At 43.8% G+C, this 23,748-nt stretch overlaps 1 protein-coding gene across 1 annotated transcript in view; it reads left to right on the top strand.

Annotated features, from left to right (window-relative positions):
- Positions 1-23,748, top strand: part of pepd (peptidase D) — a 76,505-nt gene that overhangs the window by 50,259 nt on the left and 2,498 nt on the right. The window contains exons 10-14 of the mRNA XM_061245278.1: positions 14,754-14,822; positions 17,961-18,038; positions 18,422-18,570; positions 20,016-20,200; positions 23,113-23,304. Of these exons, the coding sequence (XP_061101262.1) occupies positions 14,754-14,822; positions 17,961-18,038; positions 18,422-18,570; positions 20,016-20,200; positions 23,113-23,304 (673 nt within the window). The remainder of the gene's footprint in view (positions 1-14,753; positions 14,823-17,960; positions 18,039-18,421; positions 18,571-20,015; positions 20,201-23,112; positions 23,305-23,748) is intronic.

Genomic DNA, 23,748 nt, shown 5'->3' with positions numbered 1-23,748 from the left:
ATCATTATTGTTAAGCTGCTTTGTAAATCGGATGCCTGATCCTCCTTTTAAACCTTTCCGAACCTTACGTGCTGGATTGGACAGCAAGCAAGCTTAACTTCTGGGGGATGAAGGCTGGGGAGGAATGGGTGAGATTATCTCCAGTCATTGTCCATGTTTCAAGGTTAAGTGAAGATGCAGACTCATCCTGCTATGTTTTCATTATGTTTTATGCGTTTCTGCGTAGACGATAGCTTATTTTCACATTGTATATTTGTATCAATCAATTGTGTTGGCATGTATTATACTGCCTTTAATTATTCTAAATATGACGAAAGAGAAACCATATCATTGAGTTTGTGAGCAGCAAATTGCCTACATATAAAAGCAGCATTTTATTAGGCATCCGTCAATCCCAAGTGATCCATTCCAATATGTGTGTGTGTGTGTGTGTGTGTGTGTGTGTGTGTCTGTGTGTGTGTGTCTGTGTGCGTGTGCGTTTTGCGATTATGTGATGTCTTTTGATGCTCTGGCAGCAGCAGGTCTGGAAGATTGCCTGGAGGTCTGGAAGATTGGGGAAAAAAATAACAATAGCTACAATAATCTCATTTCTGTTCCATAATTTCACATGCCATGTATTATTCTAAAGCAGGCCAACTCCTTATTTATAAGTGGAACGTATGATATTACAAATATTTAGAGAATGTCAAAATTTGGAATCAAAGCTGTTTTCACTATTCTCCTCAGAAATATTCACTCCGGCTAGCGATTTCCTCCAAAGTCTCCAAATGCCAAGTCTGCTTTCACGTAGGCATTGCAAAATAAATTTTTTGTTGTATAACATCAACCTTTTCAGGCATCAGAAATGATACTGTAGTTGCTTACAAATAGAGGGGGGGCATTACCTATGCTGGGAGACCAGTACTAGTGAGAGAAGCTTTTAGATGGCCTCATCTTTTTCCAGAGAGCCTATGAAAAACATAGATAAGGCAAGTATGCAACAACAATGATTATTCTTCTGGAGAGATACTAAGTAAACAATTGACGAGCTATTGATGTTTCTCTGAGTTGGCAGGTTTTTGGAATTAGAAACTAATATGGACCCTTGTCTCGTTGTAGACTTCAAAAAGACATAGAAGTTGAGGACTGCCCAAATTTGTCTAGTCTCCCCACCTGTTACACAATACGCAGCTGTTCTAGCCAAAACAATGGCATTGTAAAATATTTTATACAGATAGGACTTGCAATCTTTAATCCCAATCAATGAATTGGGCTACAGCCCACCGCGTGACTGGTGGAATCGTTCATTGGGGCCACTCATTGTTTGGGAGGCCACAAGCGGGTGGGGCCCTCTATTGGAATGAGTTTTAATGCTTTCAAATTGATTGAAATTTTCACCGTGGAAAAAGGGAACAAAGGCAAATAAACCCACCCCAGCCAGGTGCGACTTAAGGGGTTAAAGTTTCTCGGAAATGCATCTGCCTTGGTTCTCTGTGATCTTGCATTACAGGGGGAGGAAGGCCTGGCAGAACGCTTTTTCTCTGAGTGTTCAAGGTGCCAAGGAGACTTTCAAAGCTCAGAACAGTTCCTTTTTCTGAAGAAATTAATGAGTGGGTTCCAGAATGGCCATCGTGCCTTCAAGAAGACTTTGATGTACTTAAATTAATGTTGCATCTTCAAAGAGCGTTCCTGCCATGCGGGTTTCTGTGCATTTCGGATCTGGAATCCCAGAGCTCTTTGTTAAACAACTCCATTTTGGCGTGTTCTTGCTGCTTGTGTTTATTACTGAAAAGCTCCGTAGAGGCTGATCAGCAGACCTGCGGCACTGACGCTTCTTAGTGGGAAGGACCGTGGTTATAATCACAACTGTGCACACAGCACACCTTGAAAGCACTTTCATCCATCTACAGTAGCATTGCTGAGATCCTTTTCCAGCGCAGTGGGCTGCAGACTGCAGTGTGCCATGTGATATTTGCATATTCAGAAACGTGTACGATATCTTGTCATAAGGTCGCTGGTGCACAATCTTCCTTTACCTCCTGAAATAAAGAGCAAACTAATGAGGGGATTCTTGCATGGCAATTCGCCTGCCCTACTGGAAGCAAAGCTCTTAACAAATGTAATGCACAACATCCAAACCCCCGCCTTAGGGAATACGTTTGTAGGGAGAGTGTATTGATTAGAAAATAGTCTTAGCCGCTAATGATGCCCTCTCGAATAACAGGAGTTTTGGGTGTTTATAAGACTTGAATAAAGCAGGTTCCAGTTACTGCTGCAGAAAGTGGTTTTGAACGTTAAAGTCCCCTGCTAACCCAAACGAGAGGGATTTTACAAAAGGTTTCACCATGTACACACCACAGACTGACAGGTCAGTAGCGTTGCAGTGAGCCAACTGTGCTAGATTTTCTTCTGCTCACAGGCATTTTAAATCAATCAATGGTTGATCAATGACGGGCCTACTGGGATATCTGAGGTCCCCATTTCTCTTCAGTTTGCTTTTACTCTTTGATGTTTCCTCTCAGTTATTTATTTCACCTCCACTGTCCGCTTAATTTAGAATGCAACTTTCTTCCTCCTTGCATATGTCTGTCACCAGTAGCACCCAGTGACTACCTTTCCCATGTAGCCTTGACTACAAGATTGAAAAAGCCACCCATGTTAGGTATGGCCTCCCCATCATTACCAAAGCTAACACCATTGTCTGCCCACCATCTCATCTATACATTTTATCTCTGAAGGTCTTCACAAACCGTTTTTCCCCCCCAACAGGACATCTGTTTGCTCTGTGTTAACAGATCCAACATCACCTCAAACTACATGGATTTCAACAGGGGGAAGGGAGCAGGACATGGTGAAATGAGTTAGTCCAAAAAAATAAGAATTACCTCCGGAACAAAGTGAAACTAGCACCTTCTGCCACCACCCTCTCTTTCTTTCCTCTAACTACGGTGCCGCACTGCAAAGTTGCAAATTAATTCACAGAAACACCACGGAAAATCCTTTTTTTAGCCATTTCTTCCTGGCTGCAAGATGTTCCCTTACAAGTTATGGATGCATCCTTTTGCTTGATGTCAGGACTAGCATTTCTATATTCAGGTTACCTCACCTGGAAACAGCTATATGTTACCAAGGAAAAGCTGACCTCTTATACCAGCCAGTTTCATTTATTATTTTCCTACTTTCATTGCTGAATGAGGAGTGACGTTGTGTATCTTTGTCCACTGTGAAATCTCTTAATTTCTGTTCTATCAATTTCATTAAAGTTTTTCCTCAACACCACATCATGTAAAGGTGGCCTCTAAAATACATTATTCTAAAAGTACACATTTGTGGGTAATTGGAGTCTCTAGACACTTCTTGAAATGCCACCAGGGTGTCCTCTCTGCTAGGTGTGTAATTAGAGTCATCTCCAGAGGCAACTGTTTTTCTGATTGGACAGAAAAGATGAGAGGGGCCGGGATTGGCCAGGCCTGGACTGGACCACTGGGGGGCCTTGTTGAGGGTCGGAGGCCTGGACATGCTTTCCGCCCCCCGGTGGGGCTTTGAAGGCCGGCCGCGTGTGTGATCTCCTGGAGGCCAGGCTCTGTGTTCTGCCTAGCGACAGCACCGTCACACTGGCATGCTTTTACCCCACCATGGTTAGATCGCCTCATACTTCATTAATCCCAAACTTACCTTCAGCCTTGGCCTTGACCATTATTACACTAATGCAGCACCCAAAAGAGGCAGTTTCACAATGCAGAATTTGACATGAAGTCATTATTGAGATATAGATTAAAAATACAAAAACAGCACAGTTGGAAAACCAAGTTTTTATTTATTTATTTTATTTTATGTCAAAAAAAAATTAATTTATAGTTTGTGAAGATAAACTTTTGCTTATTTGTAAGGTATAATCACACTTGTGTTGATTTAATCAAAGCCAGGATTACATCACAACATTAAAATGGAGTTACAAATGTAATTTAAAAAAAAAAAGACCTCTGTATCCTCTACTGTAAGATTATATCATGTATCTCTTGATTAACTTGGGGTGCATAAGCCAAGTCTACAAATATTTGAAAAGTAATTGCTCGGGTCACATGGATTTGATTCCTGTCACCTCAGAAGGGCTTTACAGAGGTAGCAATTAATTTGGAATTAGGCCTTGTTGATGCTGTCACCACTGTTGACCTCTACCTTTATTCTTATTATTTTTTTATGAAATCAAAACTATTTAGTTACGAGGCTTGTTCGATTGAAAACGCAAATCCATTTTTACAGAACAGGTAAGGATAAACCCAGATGAAATGTGAACAATTGTAAGAATCTTCCCACAATATCCTTTCTGTAATAAACGGCTTTCCTGGATCATTGTGACAGTGACCTCATCCCCTAGTGCAAGAAACCTTGGAGTGGTGATGGACAACAGGCTATCCTTCTCCAAGAACATCACATACAGTGACCCGGGCGTGCAGGTTCTTCCTGTACAACATCCGGAGAATCCGACCCTTTCTCACCACCTACTCCTCTCAGCTCCTTGTTCAAGCAATGGTCCTGTCCCGCCTGGACTATTGCAATTCTCTGCTGGCTGGCCTTCCAGCATCTGCCATCAGACCCCTACAACTCATCCAGAATGCTGCAGCCCGTCTGGTATTCAATGTTCCCAGACATTCACATGTCACCCCCCTGCTCAGCAACCTCCACTGGCTGCCTGTTATGACTCGCATCAAATTTAAAACTTTGGTGCTCGCATACCAGGCAGTTAAAGGATCAGCCCCTGTATACATTCAATCCCTTATCAAGACCTATACACCAACAAGACCCCTCCGTTCTGCCACTTTGTGCTGTCTGGCGCCTCCCCCTCGCCACACCTGCACTTCACACTCACGACTGCTGTCTGTTCTGGTCCCACGGTGGTGGAATGACCTCCCGGTGGATGTCAGAACGGCAGAGTCTCTGACCTCCTTCAAGCGCAGACTGAAGACCCATCTCTTCAGGCTACACCTTTCCCTCGCCCAACTCACAATCACCGTGATTTGCCTTAGACCGTAATGGCACTTATGTATAGATATTTGTACTTGTATAGGTATTGTTGTTTTTATTGGCTGTTGTATTGTTGTATTCTAGCTGCCAACTGTGGTATGCTAGTTTGAAAGTTGATTGTACTCTTCAAGGGTTCTGAATTTCTGTATGTTTACACAAGGACTCGGAACTGTACTGTCCTCTTGGGTCCACTTTTGCACTTGTTCTTGTGTTTGATTTGCACTTTGTTGTACGTCGCTCTGGATAAGAGCGTCTGCTAAATGCCAAGTAATGTAATGTAATTGATGCTGCTGCTTTAACCTGTCAGAAACGGAGGCTTTCACCAGGATTTCAGCCACTGAGATTGCAGTCCCTGTCATAATCTCTTTCTCCACCCATCATCTATTCATCCGTTTTAAAGTACATATGAGTTTAAGCACAGTATTAGACAGGAGACCGTGAACTTGTAGGATTTACATTCTGGCTTGAATGTACCTCCCAAGGTCATTTTGTGTTACGGCATTGGTCAGTTGTGCAACTGCATCTCCAAAGACAATTTGTATTTTTACTTTGAATGCTGTGTCCTCATACAACTTTCAGTGTCCTTGTCGACAGGAATTGAGTTCCAATTGGAAGTGGAAGCTTCACGCCTGAAAGCCGTGTAGCATACAATAATGTGAATGTGGAGTCAGTGGCTACAGAATATAAATACTGAAGTTTGAGACACAGCCACTGCATGTACATTAGTGCCGTTCTGCATTAGTTTACATTAACCACATGCAACCACTGCATGTACATTAGTACCGTTCTGCATTAGTTTACATTAACCACATACAACCACTGCATGTACATTAGTGCAGTTCTGCATTAGTTTACATTAACCACAAAATTTAATTTCTCTGCATATCAGAAACATAACGTCCCAAAGTTGCAGAGAACATTGAAAACCTAATTTGCAAGCGAGATAAATGTTTTAATAAGCGCACAGATGGTCATCTCCAAAGTGTGTTCTGCCATCCACTTCTTTTCTCTCCATAGTCCTCAGGTTAAGCTGTGGAGGGATTGCGTTGAATGCAGGACTGCAGGAGCCCAGTTGACCTGAGGATCTGAATTTGTATGATACAGGGCCAGCCCAGCCAACCCTAACACTCCCCGCATGGGTGATACGATGTTATTCTGATTGTGGTGTGTCACTACACTGAAACCCATTACCGGTTGGACAAGCAAATTCATAACCTCCAAAATGGTGGTTGAAAAACCTTTTGAATGAAAAGCTTTGATTTGTTAACTTTGGTGCCTACATTAACCGCTGTGGTGAGGAAAAGCATGTGTATTGTTTTTTTTTCTCAAATGCTGACACATTCATTGTAATGCACAGTGTACCAGGAGCCATTATAAGGAGCTACAAGCTCTTCATTTCCAGTTTCCGTGCACTTGGAAAGTCCTGGTATGCATGCATTTGTGTCCCTCGGGATTGGTCATTTGTATTAGAAACAGTGCTGGTGTTGCGTTTTTCCTCTACGCCTCGTTGTTATGCATTGGACGGGGCATGCAGGGTAGCTACTGTGTGTCAGCGGATACACTGCGAGGTGCGCACTGGGCAGTGCACGTGGGGGGAATGTCGGGGGGTGGCTACACACACACTAACCTGCATTTGCATTCTGCTGGCATAATCCGTTCATGTGAACACCATCTATGGGATCCCTCTTCTTTCACATTCACAGAAAATAAAAATCATTTCAAGCTACAATCAGAAATATGTTAAGATGATGTCCAATTTTATTAAAGGTCATTTTTCTGAGGATAAAATAAAATTTATACTATAAAAAGTTTGTACTGCATATCTTAGTTTGTTTATTCATCTGTGAAATTTGGCCAACAATTACATTTGATGTGTTTGAAAAACTGTCATTATTTGCCAAAATAAAAGTTTTCCTCTTCATCTTAGTTAGTGGTCAGACACAAAGCAGAGACTCATTTGCCACACATCTGTAGGAGGAAACTGTCTGATGTGTTTGCTTGCTTTTGGGTTGTATTTGCTTTAAGGTATCATTTCTGCAGTCAGTTATAGAGCAAGAATGCTGCCTTTTCAAAGTGATCATGTTTGAAGAGGAGGGGGGGGGGGCATCAGCCTGCATTTCCTTTTTTAATGAGGCTCTGTCTACTGAAATCCGCCCTCATTATGAACCTGGTCTGTCCAAGAATCCGCCGTATTGAGCAGTGCAACATTTTACCCACACCTTAATATACATGGGCACGTAGACCACTGTGCGAAAGTCAGTGGAGGGAAAAACAATGGCAGAGAAGGTTAGACCATTAATCAGTTGCTGTGCAACACTAGTTAGACTGGCGGTAAAATGCAGCCTAGCCTCTGGAATTTTCCATGTTATTTACTCGCAGGATTTCTCTCCTGTCCGGGTCACTGGAGCTGCCCACACCTGGCCTTCCGAGTGCGCATGGCACGCAGGTTCCCAAGGGGCATTAATAAAATGGAGAGTAAGGTTCTTTGGCCTTGTGTGGAAAATCCATTTCCTCCTCCCGCTCGCCCCCTCCATGACTGATCGGAACTGACAGTTGGTATCGATGCAGACAGACCAGGTGCCCGGTGGGTACACTGAGCATTGATGGTATTGGTTAAACTCCAGGATGAATGCATTTAAGCAGGATTGGAAAGCATTAGGTACTGGGCATTACAAATCCACACCCCGCCTCCTTTATCTCTGCTTAGCCCTTGTAAGTGTAGATTTTAAGATATGTGCATTTTCTTTCCTTCGGCTTTTTCCACTTGGTTCTAGGTAGTAAATTTTAAACACAAACTGTTGCACACATCAATATCTTACTACTCTCCTATAGTATGATTCCAGCCTGCAGCAACAGCACACCGCAATGGCCCCTGCCCCCATGCACTGTGAAAGTACAGAACAGAACAGCTGCATTTCTACTTGATGAGAATATTGCAATATTCTACTTGATGAGTCAATTCTGAGTCAATTTGTAATTACTGTTAACTACTACCCAGCGTGTTTAAAAGGTAATTAAATTGTGCTGCAACCACAAAATTACCATGCTCCATATCATCAGCAAATGATCGACATGCAGCTTTTCATTACTTAAATATTGTAGCTATGCGTGAATGGTCAGATTTGTGTACCAAACGCACAAAGGCGACGTTTTCTATCCTGCTGCCCAGTCATGAGACGTACCAAATCATTTGCGCCCATAAATTAATACAGATGTCGGTGGCATTAGGATTGTCTAATTCAGGACCTTTTGTCTCTATCAAAGGGAAAGCGTTATGGGAGACCATCTTGGCCATCTAAAAAACTGAAAACAGGACTTTTTATCAATTGAAATCCCTTCGGATTCAGCATATAGCTATGTGCTTAAACCGTTAAACACATACATTGAACCAGGCTTCAATGCTACGTAGTTTGCCTATATTTCGCTTCACTGCTGTCAGTGTACTTCAGTAAACTCATCATCATTCTGTTTAATGTCCGGAGCAGTATTCCAGTGTGTGCACTCAGGGAATGGTCATATTCCTGCCTTTGATGATCCATGTCCTAAGCCTGTCAGTCTATAGATTGCTAAGGAGAATAATCATCCAATCCATGGACTTGGTAAAGCCCGTGGGCATTCAAACTGAGGTGTTACTCATGATTCTGTATATTCCTGCTCATTCTTAAAAAATGAAGCTGGAAATGTGCATTTTCTGACGTCCAATTATTTGGCACACATCTAACTTTTCTTCAAAGAAGGAAAGTTGCAGTTTGCAGAGATATTGTTGTTGTACAGAGGAAAATGACATTGCAATTTCTACTTTCTTATTGTTAAGAAATGAGCATGTTCAGACCACTATTTGTGTATAATCTGGCCTTTATTTCAGGTTGTGCTGAAAGCTAATGTTAACAGAGTGGAGCTTCTTTTTTGGATTAGTCAGATCATTGGCACACTTAAAGGAGTAATATGGTGGTTGAATGTGACACTTGGCAGTTGTCTTTAGGCAACGATGTGCATAATTTTTTTTTACTATTCAGTCATTAAAATGTATTTTAACACGTATTTTTATAAGCCAAAATTTTCCACTATAAAATTTCACCCAAACTGTCTGGGTGTCGTCAAGTAGCTATGATTGACAGACCGTGCTCCCACTTTACACACATTGTTGTTTGTTGAATTTTCACAAGCTAGCTAACTTAGTATATCAACTATCGATAGCTAAGGTAAGGATGCTGACTTATCCAATGATCATTTTTTGCTAGCTAGCTTGCTAGCTTGGTGATGTTATCAATAACATCACCATATGAAAGCAAACTAGCAAGCTAGCTGAATGGATATAACCAGAAATACTCTTAACAGTTCTTAAAAGGCAGTCTAATTAAAGTAAAAGGAAATAATTTGTGTAAGGACTATACATTTAAAAAGCTTACTGCTCCAAAACTAAAGAACAGACATATTTAATACTTTAATCGTGTTTCTCCAATGCCCTCTTGTGCAAATTGCATATGAAAAGCTAGAAAGTGTGACCAACCAGCATGTTACTCCTTTAAACAAAGACCATGAATGAAAATAGGGTTAGGCCAATCACGATCAGTCTAAAGGGAAGAATTGGCTTAATTCATGCTTAATTAATGCATTTGTAAATCATTCTTGTGCTCTAATCCCACATCATTACAGACTGGACCAAAATATAAGATGCCACTGACAAAAGCAAAACGAGCACTTACCTCCTTCGTTCCTCAGAGTGTCATGTCTCTTAGTGCAATGTCCCTAATGTGACTGCTGGTTCTACCTTTGAGTGCTTTCAGTTTGTATCTTTCCCCCCCCCCTTGTATGTTTTCATGTATTACTTGTTTGTGATTGGGCGGCATGGATGGTGCAGTGGGTAGCCTCACAGCAAGGAGGTCCTGGGTTCGAATCCCGGTTGGCCGGAGCCTCTCTGTGTGGAGTTTGTATGTTCTCCCTGTGTTTGTGTAGGTTTCCTCTGGGTACTCCGGTTTCCTCCCACAGTCCAAAGACATGCACTTTAGGCTGATTGGAGAGTCTAAATTGCCCATCGGTATGAGTGTGTGAGTGAATGGTGTGTGTGCCCTGCGATGGACTGCCGACCTGTCCAGGGTGTATTCCTGCCTTTCGCCCAATGTATGCTGGGATAGGCCCCTGCCCCCCCTGCGACCCTGTTCAGGATAAGCGGGTTAAGATAATGGATGGAGGGACTTATTTGTGATTATTGTCTGATTATATTGTTATATGTTTATTGTATTGCTCATTGTGTGCAACACAAAAATTCCATTCATGGCGATAAAGCTTTTCAATTTCAGCTTTTGTTTAACTGTCCGGACTGACCGTCCTACAGGGGTTCCCTAGGCCTGATTAACACCAGGAGCGGACTCTGCCGCGTTCCTTGACATGACATGACATGACATGTAATTGCGAGAACAGGCCATTCAGCCCAGCAATGCTCGCCTTTTCCTACCCCTGAATGTACCGACTACCTAAATTGCTAGTGGATTAACGCTTTTATAGCAGCCTAGCCACACTCCGTGCCTGACCGTAGCTGCTGTCAAACATGTAATCCACGGGCATGGGTGCAAACGCGGCGCACCATCAGCGATGTGTCCGCTCCTGGTGTAGTCTGGTGTAAAATCCTCTTTTCCCTTTACATGCAAGCTCTGGAGCCTGTCATCTCCTCCCACGGTCTCTCATACGTCTATATTCTGATAATATTCCGCTTTTCCTCGCTTCCCCTCCATCTGACAACTCGGGTGCTTGCCTGAGAGAAAGCTTGTGCTGGATGGCAGACTATCTTAAGCCCAACCTGGCTCAGACCGAGGTGCTCTATATTACCTCCGAGACATCTCCACTGCAAGACTGCTCCCTCAGTGTAAATGCTACAGGAGAAGCTTGCTCAGAACTCTCGTATGCAAGAAGTCTGGAGTAATCCTATATTTGCATTTACATTCAGCATACTCTTATCCAGAGAAACTTACTTACACGTTTAGGCAATTAACTCATGGTCGCAACCAATAGTGGTAGTCGATACCTAATCTTACAACATGATGATGGCTACCAAGGCACAAGAGGGAAGTATGAGAATTTAAGTATTCGGAAGGAAACCGGTTTTGGTATTTTGCCTAATATTTCTCTGTAATATTACCTTCTCTTTCCATGTAGTGTCAGTGAGTTGGGTGCGGAATCCACCCCTTCCCTATCACTTATTCTACACTTCTCCTTGTCCAACCCCTGACACTCTCACTCCTGAACACTCCTACAATTCCCGTCTGGCCTGCAAACTAATGCCATTAAACCCATGCAGCTACAGTAATACAGACTGCAGCTGCACAACCGGTCTATAGTCTCTCCAAACAGGCTCATATCATACCTTCTCTACCATACCTTCATCAGCCTATGCACAATTGTCAGCCATCTTCAAACATAGACTGAAAACCAACCAACTTCAGAGACAGCATCTTGGAGTCCCTCCCATCCCTCTAGCCCTCTAGCACTCCCGCCTAATGTATATATACCCAGCATTTGTACTGGTCTAGAAATGTAGGTATCCAGGTTTGATACTGTTGCTCACATTAATAACGTGCATGCACTTATGTTTCGCCAGTCTGGAGAAGAATGAGCTATGTAAGAGACTGACAGGGCTATTTTCAGGGTAGCAGACTCTATTATGTAGCTCTATAGAAATGTTTCACTCAAATGTCTGGCAGTTGTAACATCTGCTACCATGCAATTGCCCATATAATATTCTGGGATGGAAGCAACAGGGAGCGATAATGTTCATGGCTGCCATTGATTATTATGCATCCAGCAAACAACTGAGAAGCTGACGGAAACCTGGCATCATTGTGTTTGATACTGTATGCACACACAGAGCATCAAATAGCGTAATGCATTAGTATTAACTTGATCCTGATTATTTCATCTTGTTAGTAGGTTGTCGGAATGTCTTATAGCTTGGTGTGTAGAAATCGGAGTGTGGCGGACATTTGAGTAAGGAGCAGAGGGAACGTGAACACAGAATTCCATTCCCGTGCCATAAAAAATTTAAATCACTGTGTGCGGCTAAAAGATAAAAATTTGATAAGAATGTCAGAATATATTATGTTCACGATTTAATACTAGTTGATATGATATTGGAATGTATTTGTGAAAGAGACCTTTCTGTCCGTAAGCAACAGCACAGAAGAATACACTTTCTCCCACATGGGGAATGGGAGATACTGGCTTGTGTTTTTAAATATAAACTTTCATCTCGCGGGCTGAGAAGTATAAATAATCAGAACTTGGCTGGCTCACCTCCCCCCCATCCTCGCTAATTAACTGTGCCACTTTGCCGAGTTAAACTCTCTCGCTGGCTCTCGGAGCTGTGATCTCGGTCTCCATTACCTCTTCACTTGCGGGTGGCTCACTTCTCGGCGAATTCTCCCCCGCGATCGAAGTGACGCACTTCTACGCCTGAAGGGCTTACGCGGCCTGGTCCTGGAGTTTCATGCGTGTCGCTTTGCTGAAGTTTATGTCAACCTCGAGATTCGGGGGAAAAGTAATCACCCTGAATATGCGCTTAGTTGAGCACACATTTGTTACGAGGGCCCTGCTCCAGAGATGACAGAGAGGTTTTGCTTTTAGTTTCGATGAAGCATGCTCTTCCACAGAGACTTATACTGTGTTAGTATTAACCGTATTCCAGCTGTACCTGAGTGTACTATGGTTATCATCGGTTTTTGGTATTTACAGAACCAGTCAAAAGTTTGGACACCTTTTCAACCCTTTTTTTGTTATTTTTCTGATTAATGTTTTATTTTCTCTCTTTCATCAAGCAATTCACATATACGACGCTTTTATAAAGAGTTTTTTTTATACATTTACACATTTTTACCATGTAGCAATACAACATTTTTTATACATTTCAGTGTTTGAATAGCCCTACAGAAACTCCACTCCAAAGAATCTAAGAGTAGAGGCTTAAGCTACTCCATTGACTTCAAATATAGGTTCATTGTTGAATATACTGTAGGTCAGTCATTGATCGTCACTCCTGGTCCTGGAGAGCTGGTTTTAGTTTTTGCCTTAATAGCAGCAACCAATTCAGACCCAAGAAACCAGGTGAGCTGAGTTAACGGTCTAATCAACTTCGTTGTTACTCCGCTTTCATTGATCAATTACAGTAAGTGCTAGTAACAACGGAAGCCAGCACACACCCACACACACTCGAGGACCAGGTGTGCCAAGAATACCTACAGGCCACTGCTATAGGTATTCTTGGCACAACACGATTTTCTGCATTGTGCTCAAATGTTAATTTGAGACACTCATTTCCGAACATTTTATGATGGTGTTGAATCTTTGGCTTTGTGAGCACTTATAAGATTGGTTCTGAATTTCTTTGCGTGCGATGGAGGATGTATCTGTGGCCAAGATGCCTCTTTATTTTATGGGTACAACTCCCTCTATAGCCAGTTATGATTTTTACGAGAGACACCTCTTTATGGCTTTGTCATTAAGTATTACCTGTAAACTGCTTTGAATATTTGACACAAGATGTACCCAGGAGGAGAGTGCCCAAGCAAAATGTACCCCTTTGTTTTAAGGCAAGAAAAGGAAAGATCTGCATCTTGTGGGCTGGCCGAACAAAGGCTCGTAGATACAGACTAGATAAAGCATGGAATTTGAAATCAATGGCCATTTATTTTTGAGAACAAAGAGACACATTCTCACCTTGGGCCACAGCACAAAGCAGTCCCCCGATTTACAACAGGCGATGGATCAATTCAACAGCCAAAGCTCAAGATTGATTGAAGGGTTCTGGGAGGCTGGGTCAGAAGCTTCTGGAAGTGGCTCGAAACAGTGCCAGAGCAAGAAGACATTCCCTGGGAATGGGCCTTCTTGTACTCATCGCAGTGACCTCAAAACAAATTATATAAACGGCGGAATGTTGGGTGTTCGTGAATATGCAACTTGCCTTGTGAGTAAATAAATCAACAGATCTGCTTAATTTCAGGTACTGTACGGTGTCAAATCCTGCTGTCAATCCCTTCCTTAAGATGTAAAAGATTAAATAAGATAAATTCTCAAATGTAGTAGTTTGGAAATGCGAAAATGCCCCGATTGAAAGGAAAGCAGTAAAACGTAATAGTGTGGTGAAACTTGCTATATGGCATAAAGTGATTTTTACTGGCCTTGGAATTATGCTTTAAGTCACATAACAATGGCTTCACTCTTTTCATTCATTTGTGTGAAATGCTGTGGGATGTATGTGGCTCGAACAGCAGAGGACTGGTGCGTAATTGAGAGATATGGCCTGTGACATGAATAACTTCTGCGCCCATGAAGAATCATTCAATAAGCCCTGCAATATATATCGCCACTCTTCATGACCCCTATTTCTCTCACACCATATAAATTCACAGTGAGGTGATTGAAGAGCTCAGCGGCTGAAAATCTTTCCTTCACAAGAAATAGGAATGCTGGCCTCCACACGTAATTGATGTTTAATGCTTCAATTTCAGACACCTAATGAACCGGTTTCTCACATTACACAAATGCAATGTAAATCACGATCGTAGCCGTGTTAAAGAGGGGTTCTTGTAGTTTTTGGAGATTAGTCTCTCCACCGAAACCATTGATTTCCTTTGCTGTTGGGCTGCGGGAGAAAGATCACCGTTACATCTTTGTCCAATAACAGACCTTACATTCGCACTAAGCCGTTGTACAGACATGCCTGTCAGCCGTCAGTGAAGGTGCAATGTTCTCTGTTCCAGTCTGTTCCGACACTACTGCTACACACGCGGGGGCATGCGACACACCTCCTACACCTGCATCTGTGGAAGGTAAGACTCATCCCAGCCCTGCACAACACCTGATAGGCAGACCAGCGTTTAATGGGCAACTGTGTGGAGGGAGTTTTTATAACTGTGAGCAAGAAAAGGCCACCTTTAAGAAACTATAATACATTAGACAGTATACTACACTCAGTTATCGCTTGTTGTAGACCTGTGTACACATTAATATGAATATCTTATCAGCCAATCATATGGCAGCAACTCAATGCATGAAAGCATGTAGGACATGGTCAAGAGGTTCTGTTGTTGTTCAGACCAAACATCAGAATGAGGAGAAGAAATGTGATCTATGTGACTTTGTCTGTGGATTCATTGTTGGTGCCAGATGAGTTGGTTTGAGTATCTCAGAAACCGCTCATCGCCTGGGATTTTCACATCCAACAGTTTCTAGAGTTGACAGAGAATGGTGCGAAAAACAAAAAGGTCAGAGGAGAATGACCAGACTGGTTTAAGGTGACTAAGGCAGGAGTAACTTCGTATAACCACACTTTAACATTATAACAGTGGTATACAGAAGAGCCTCTCTAACACACATGACAGTGGATGGGCTACTGCAGCAGAAGATAAGTCTAAATTAAATAAGTGTAATAAATACCTAATAAAGTGGTCACTGCATGTATATTCCCATTACATTTTTATTTTTATTTTTTTAAACTTGCATTTCCAGTGTTTCCCATTTTGTATACTACTCAGTGTCAGATGTCTGAGCATAGGAGAATTTCAGTTCAAGCAGTTCTACGGTGTCACTGGTACATGCAGCTGGCCCAGGAGATAACACTCAAGATGTCACACGATATGTGTTTGTCACAGTCAGGGTTACAACAGTCTGTCATTAGGAAACCCCCCCCCCCCCCTCCACCAGCCCAGGGGATGAGTGACACTGTGGAGATCGCCCATGGTAACCCGCTGGTTCAGATCTCGCCCCAGTGTTCACACTGGTCATGGTCGGTTCAGTGCTGTCTTCTGTTGCAGCGAGATGAAGCCTCTTATGAGAGACCGCCTCAAGCATCACCTCCTGGTCTAGGAGAGGGAGCCGGGGAAGGGATACAATCACTATCATTTGCATGTAATGATTTGTATTAGAGACATCAAAATGTGTACAATTCATGGGTCATTTTTCTCAACGAGAAGAGCCTTTCCGACTCATTTGACACACGCAAACACACACGCACACACACACAGACACACAGATGAATGAAGCGGACTGAACTCACTTTAGCACAGAGGTGTCTGTAAACACTTACTGACACACACTCACTGACACACACACCTACACACACACACACTGACACACACACACCTGCACAGACACTCACTGACACACACACACACACACAGACACTCACTCTCACACACACACACAGACACACACACACCTACACACACACTCACTGACACACAGACACACCCACACACACACACACACACACACCTACACAGACACTCGCTGACATAAACACACACAGACACCTGCACAGACACTCACTGACACACACACACACAGACACACAGATGATGAAGCGGACTGAACTCACTTTAGCACAGAGGTGTCTGTAAACACTTACTGACACACACTCACTGACACACACACCTACACAGACACTCACTGACACATACACACCTACACAGACACTCACTGACACACTCACTGACACACACACACACACACACACTGACACACAGACACCTACACAGACACTCACTGACACACACACACACACACGCAGACACTCACACACACACACACACACACACACACACCTACACAGACACTCACTGACACACACACACACACACACACCTACACAGACACTCGCTGACATAAACACACACAGACACCTGCACAGACACTCACTGACACACACACACACACACACACACACACACACACACAGATGATGAAGCTGACTGAACTCACTTCAGCACAGAGGTGTCTGTAAAGATGGAGCTGATGAAAGGTCACCCTCTGTCCCAATGGCAATCATTATGCATGTGGAACATTATCACCTCAGTCACACGCTAAAGGCTGGAGTACATAGAGCCTGAATCCCAATGAAGTGCATCCAACTTTATTTATAAACGCTCTAGATAAATAAGAATACACTTGTACCTTCAAAGCAGGTTATACAGTAATGTAATGACTCCAGTGGTTGCACATTTATATGTTAATTGATTAATAGTATATTACTTAATTTGTCTTCAAAAACAATAATTTGTTGTGTCAAACTATTTCTTTATGTATGTATACATTTCTTTATATGTGTATTGTATGTTCTTTTTGTATTTATGTTTCATGTCAGCTCAAGGAAGGAAGTCGTAACACTATATTAAAACTGATTATATTTGTCATTGTGAATAAATGCTACAAGATAAATCTGTTCATATTTAGATCCTCTGAAAAGCATGGAGTCTCATTAGCTTTGAAGAGATTAGTGCATTTGCTTATATATTCATGTTTGGGCTACAGTGCAGTCTATATGTATTTGGACAGTTAGTACAATTTCTGTTCTTTTGGCTCTGTAGTCCACCACAATGGATTTGAAATGTATGAAAAGGCAGATAATTTCTTCACGGATCACCCAATATGCATGTGAATGCCCTCAAATTAAAGGTGACAGGTCTGCACTTTAACATCATATTCATAGTTTCATCTTGAATCCAATGCACTGGAGTACAGAACAGAAATTGTACCACTGTCCAAATACTTACGGAATGCACGGTATATCTAGCTGTGGCACATAGATACGCCCCACAATCTGGAATGAAGCCCTGACTGTGTCAATGTCGACCGTGGCCTGGAGTACCATGCGGGAGGTGGGGTGGTGGGGGGGTGGGGGGTTTATTGAGCTGGAGGCTGGAATCACTATGGGCATGCTGCGGACAGTAGATTTTTATGGTCAGTTGGGTCATCTGCTAGCCTCTGCTACATGAGCTTTGTAGCGCTCCAGCACGGTGGCAGCCTAGCTCATCTGCTAGATTAACGAGTGAGAGGAAGTGCTGGCTGTGAAGACACAGCTGCAGTCGCCCAGCTGAAGGATGACCGACCAAGCGGGAGATTAAAGAGAACAATGGGGCTAAAAACCGGAGATGTGAAGTGTGTTTTAACAACATTGCCCGTTCCAACAGTGGACACAACAGCTCAGTCCTGCACTACGGCCATGCTGGAGCCCCCAATGATAAGACCATCGAAGATGGAGACATGTGGTGAGTCTTCCCTGCAGGCCATTGCTTTGTGATCAGCTACATGTTTATAGGCTCAATCGTAATCCCTTTAGACCCCATGGAAAACTTGGTGAAGTTGGCCAGTCAAGCTTCAAGCCTTCATTTTGCTCAGAATTATTGTACATCATGATACAGTACAGTACATAATTGTTACCTGATATATGCTTGCCAAGCTGTGTCGAGAGGGCTGTCCATTCCTGCATAGACTTTGATACTCGACCAGTGCTCTCCTGAATTAGTTTAGTGATAATCATGATCATTGTGGAACAAAGAAAAAAATGTTGAGAAAAAAAAAAAATGAAATCCGCATTTCTGGGCATAGCGCAGTACTGTTTCAACACTGGTGGATTTGTTGTTTCTTGCAGCCTGTTCGACATGGGCGGAGAGTATTACTGCTACACCTCTGACATCACCTGCTCCTTTCCTGCCAATGGCAAGTTCACGGATGACCAGAAGGCCATCTATAAGGCTGTGCTGAAGTCTTCTCGCGCTGTCATGGCGGCCATCAAACCAGGTATAGGCCCCGCCTCCTTCCCTGTCTGTGGTTCCACTGCAGGTTTCACTGAGGTTGGAGTGGCCTGATTGGCTAGAAACTCATGTTTATAGTCCGGAATGTTCTTCTCCCTTCATGGAACACTTTTAGGTATGTGAGAATTTTTTAATTAGTTCCCTATAGTTGCCTAACATCTCTGGCAGGAGTAAAAGGCTTTTCTTTGTCATGAAATGAAGAATGAACAGCGTGAGGCACGGAAATGAGAAACTTCTCCAATTCTTCCACATCCAAGTTTTTTTTCTCCATAAATCCCTGGTTTACCTACAGTACATTTTCTAGATCTTATGCGGTTTACAGCACAAGCAGTTCCCCTCCCTTCGAGGAGACATCCATTAAAAGGTTAGAAGGAAGCTCCGAACATATTTGTAAATTTGGTGGCCCTTCATGACATGCCTTTCATTTCCATTAAAACATATTTATTTCGCGCTTTATTCCTGGTTTCTTTCCTTTGACAGATTATTTGTATTCACGACAGCCATAATTCTCTAGAAGCTTCTCCATATATAAGTTCAGAAATCTTGATTCACCTCACATCACATGGCCCAGCAGGTAATCTCTGTGCAAAACCAACAGAAAAAGGTATTTTTATTTTCCTCCCTGCAAATCGGGCTCATATCAAAAATAACAACCAAGGTCATCTCTGTGACACCAGCCGCAGTGTCCGCGCACACCTCCCAATTGTACACGGTGACCTCCAGGCCGGCAGCTTGGGTTCTCCCACTTGGGCACCTCAGTATCTCCAGATCTCTCTCCACAGCATCCGAGGGCAGCACCACCAGAGCTCCACAGGAGATTTAGCGGCTGTGAAGATCAGTGTTGCGCTGCTTCAGAGCTGGCGTGTAGGCGGGCTGTCAACAGATATCCCTCACTCTCAACTGTAGCCTGTTTCAAACAGCCAGTCCTCACCCACTAAATTTAAAAAGAACACCGAGCTTCAAAACACGCCTTCTTGGAATTTCACGGGGGAGCAAGGAAATAATATTTCTACACAATCTTTTTGAATAAGTTAGCAAAGAAAATAAATCCCTTATGGGCGTTGAGCAAAAAATAAAAACCTGCCAGTGACAGACATCCTGGATTCAAAGTTGTGATCTGCAAGTTATGAATACAAATGTACTGTCATTTCTCACTCTCCCATATTAAGGTTCCTGTTATTAAGATTAAGCGTGTGGGGTGATTTCTCTCAGAAATCACCTAAAGACGTCTCTCAAATACATAATTTGTTCTGATTTACTGATGCAGTACTCCCTCCTCCTGCTTCTTACCCAAGACAAAGGAACATGCTTGGCCGTTGTGCAGTGTGAGATGTTGCTCCTAATTCTGAAAGCCACAGCAGATGGGCGGTTGCCATTGCGTAATGTGTAAATAGATAGCTGATGACGTCCGGTTGTGTCTCACGTCCTCAGGGGTGCAGTGGACAGCAATGCATCGTCTGGCTGATCGGGTCCACCTGGAGGAGCTGGTGAAAGTAGGCATCCTGCATGGCGATGTGGACGACATGCTCAAGGCCCACGTGGGCGCTGTCTTCATGCCCCACGGATTAGGCCACCTCCTGGGCCTCGACGTGCACGACGTGGGCGGGTACCCAGAGGTAAGTGTGCATCACGGACGGCTTTGGTCAGTGACCACCGTAGACTAGCCCAAATTTGATGATTTTGTGTAGCAGACCGCTAATTACTTTCATATAAGGGACCAGCTTATTTACAGTTTTCTTTTTTTTTTCTTGACAAAATACGGGACATTTTTCGAGGGGATTTGGGGCAAAGGGTCAAGATGTGGGACTGTCCCATGGAATTTGACACAGGTTCTTATTTTCAAGCAGATAGAGGGTGCTTCTTTGTGTAAGTGAGGGAGAGATCTATTACATTACATTACATGGCATTTAGCAGACGCTCTTATCCAGAGCGACGTACAATGAAGTGCAAATCAAAAGTATGAGTGCTAAGAGGACCTGAGAGGACAGTACAGTTCCGAGAACTAGTGTAAACATACAGATAATCATTACATTACATTTTACATTATTGGCATTTGGCAGACGCTCTTATCCAGAGCGACGTACAGTTGATTAGACTAAGCAGGAGACAATCCTCCCCTGGAGCAATGCAGGGCTAAGGGCCTTGCTCAAGGGCCCAACGGCTGTGCGGATCTTATTGTGGCTTCACCGGGATTAGAACCACCGACCTTGCGTGTCCCAGTCGTTTACCTTGACCACTACGCTACAGGCCGCCCTAATCAGAACCCTTGAAGAGTACAATCAACTTTCAAACTAGCATACCACAGTTGGCAGCTAGAATACAACAATACAACAGCCAATAAAAACAACAATACCTATACAAGTAACAGTGCCTATACAATCTATACATAAGTGCCATTACAGTCTAAGGCTAATCATGGTGGTGAGTTGGGGAGGGAAAGGTATAGCCTGAAGAGATGGGTCTTCAGTCTGCGCTTGAAGGAGGTCAGAGACTCTGCCATTCTGACATCCACCGGGAGGTCATTCCACCACCGTGGGACCAGGACAGACAGCAGTCGTGAGCGTGAAGTGCAGGTTTGGCGAGGGGGAGGCGCCAGACAGCACGAAGTGGCAGAACGGAGGGGTCTTGTTGGTGTATAGGTCTTGATATAGGATTGAATATATACAGGGGCTGATCCTTTAACTACCTGGTATGCGAGCACCAAAGTTTTTAATTTGATGCGAGCCATAACAGGCAGCCAGTGGAGGTTGCTGAGCAGGGGGGTGACATGTGAATGTCTGGGAACATTGAATACCAGATGGGCTGCAGCATTCTGGATGAGTTGTAGGGGTCTGATGGCAGATGCTGGAAGGCCAGCCAGCAGAGAATTGCAATAGTCCAGGCGGGACAGGACCATCGCTTGAACAAGGAGCTGAGTGGAGTAGGTGGTGAGAAAGGGTCAGGCGTCAGGCGGGGATACGGGTAGAGACCTGTGTGTCTGATGGGGGGAAGGAGAGAAAGAGTTGGGTGTCATCGGCATAACAATGATATGAGATGCCATGAGCAGAGATAACAGGGCCAGGGGATCTCGTGTAAATGGAGAAGAGGAGGGGTCCGAGGACTGAGCCCTGGGGGACTCCTGTAACAAGGGGGCGAGGGGTTGACACTCCTCCAGCCCAGGACACCTGGGAGGGGAGGACCGGCCAGAGAGATAAGATTTAATCCACTCTAAGGCTGTGCCACAGATCCCTGTAGATTCCAGGGAGGCTAAGAGGATGGAGTGGTTGACTGTGTCGAATGCCGCAGAGAGGTCAAGAAGGATCAGGACAGAGGAGAGAGAGGTTGCTCGTGCAGCCTGAAGGGACTCATTGACGGAGAGGAGTATGGTCTCCGTCAAGTGGTCAGGTCTGAAGTCGGACTGGTGGGGGTTATTCTGTGAGAGGGAGGAAGAGAGTTGGTTGGAGGCAGCAGGAGGGGTCTAGAGTGGGTTTCTCAAAGTATCTAACTGATTCTGATCACCTAATCAGAATAATAGAACCAAGCGAAACTGCCGGCGGCTGGTGAAAAACACACTAGATTCTCTAACTAATAACAAAATGCGACACACCTGGTCTAACGAACACGGCAATTTGACGAACAAATCTACAACAGCTGATAGACGAACAAGGTTTCCTTTTTACCTAATGCTCACGCGCAAAAAAACACAGAAACAATACTTAAGTTCCCTGGAGGTCTTCAACTACACACGGCTAGTGGAAAAAATGCACTTCCAGATCCAGACTGTGTGTGTAAGCGTGTGAGGAGAAAGAGTTTGCATTTGTGTATTGGTGTATTGGTGTATTGGTCTTCAGCCTCTGGATGGAGATTTCATCGCTAAAGTCTGCTTGGCAGAACCATTAACCATCTACTTGCGGCTTGTAGCGTAGTGGTTAAGGTACATGACTGGGAGCCACAACGTCAGTGGTTCGAATCCCGGTCGAGCCACAATAAATGATCCGCACAGCCGTTGGGCCCTTGAGCAAGGCCCTTAACCCCACATTGCTCCCCGGGTGCTGCACTGTGGCTGCCCACTGCTCCTAGGTAACTAGGATGGGTCAAATGCAGAGGACAAATTAACCCACAGGGTTCAATAAAGTATATCTTATCTTATCTTATCTTACTTGGCAGTACAGACACTTAAACATAAGTCTTGGTTTGAGGCTTCTTGCCATCCAGTTCTTTCTAATGCCATGCTTCCCATCCTAAGAAGCCCCACCAACCTAAGAATCAGTCCGCTAATGGTTTACTCAGTTGTGATAATTGGTGTTAGCTTCATTATGTTTGGGTTTTTGAACATCCCTGAGAGATGGAACTCATTCTCTGGAGATACAGCAACACATGCATATCACGTTATTATTATTTGAATTAATCTTGAAACATTAGCTTCTCGGTTTAAAATGTAATCATCTTTTCAACTGTCCAAACAATGAGTGAAGACACATCGATGAATATTTGGCAGTTAATAATAATAATATGAATATGAATAATCACAGCTGTCTGTGGGGGTCAGGGTGCAGACCGCGTGGATGAGCCAGGCCTGAAGAGCCTCAGAATGAACCGGCCAGTGCAGGAGCGCATGGTGCTGACGGTGGAGCCGGGGATCTACTTCATCGACCACCTGCTGGACCAGGCCCTGCTCTCTCCTGCCCAAAGCTGCTTCATCAACCGCGACACGCTGGCTCGCTTCCGCAGCTTTGGAGGGGTCAGTTCACATGCACGTGTGCACGCACACACACACACACACATACACACACACACACACACACACACACACACGCACACACACTCACACGCACACACATACACAGACACACTCACTCACGCACGCACGCACATACACACACGCACACACACACTCACACACACATACACACACACACTCACGCACACACACATACACACTCACTCACTCACGCACGCACGCACACACACACACACATACACACACACACACGCACACACATACACACACTCACTCGCGCACGCACACACACAAACATACACACACACACATACATACACACTCACACACGTAGATACACACACACACACACACACACACACACTGTGCACTATGCAGCCCCCTCCCCATGCACACAAACATACAGTGGGCTCCAGAATTATCAGTGGGATCCAGAATGAATGG

This window comes from Conger conger, chromosome 6 (assembly GCF_963514075.1).
Source record: "Conger conger chromosome 6, fConCon1.1, whole genome shotgun sequence".
Lineage (NCBI taxonomy): Eukaryota > Metazoa > Chordata > Actinopteri > Anguilliformes > Congridae > Conger > Conger conger.
The sequence above is the reverse complement of the archived record's forward strand: the minus strand, read 5'-3'. Positions and strand labels throughout refer to the sequence as shown.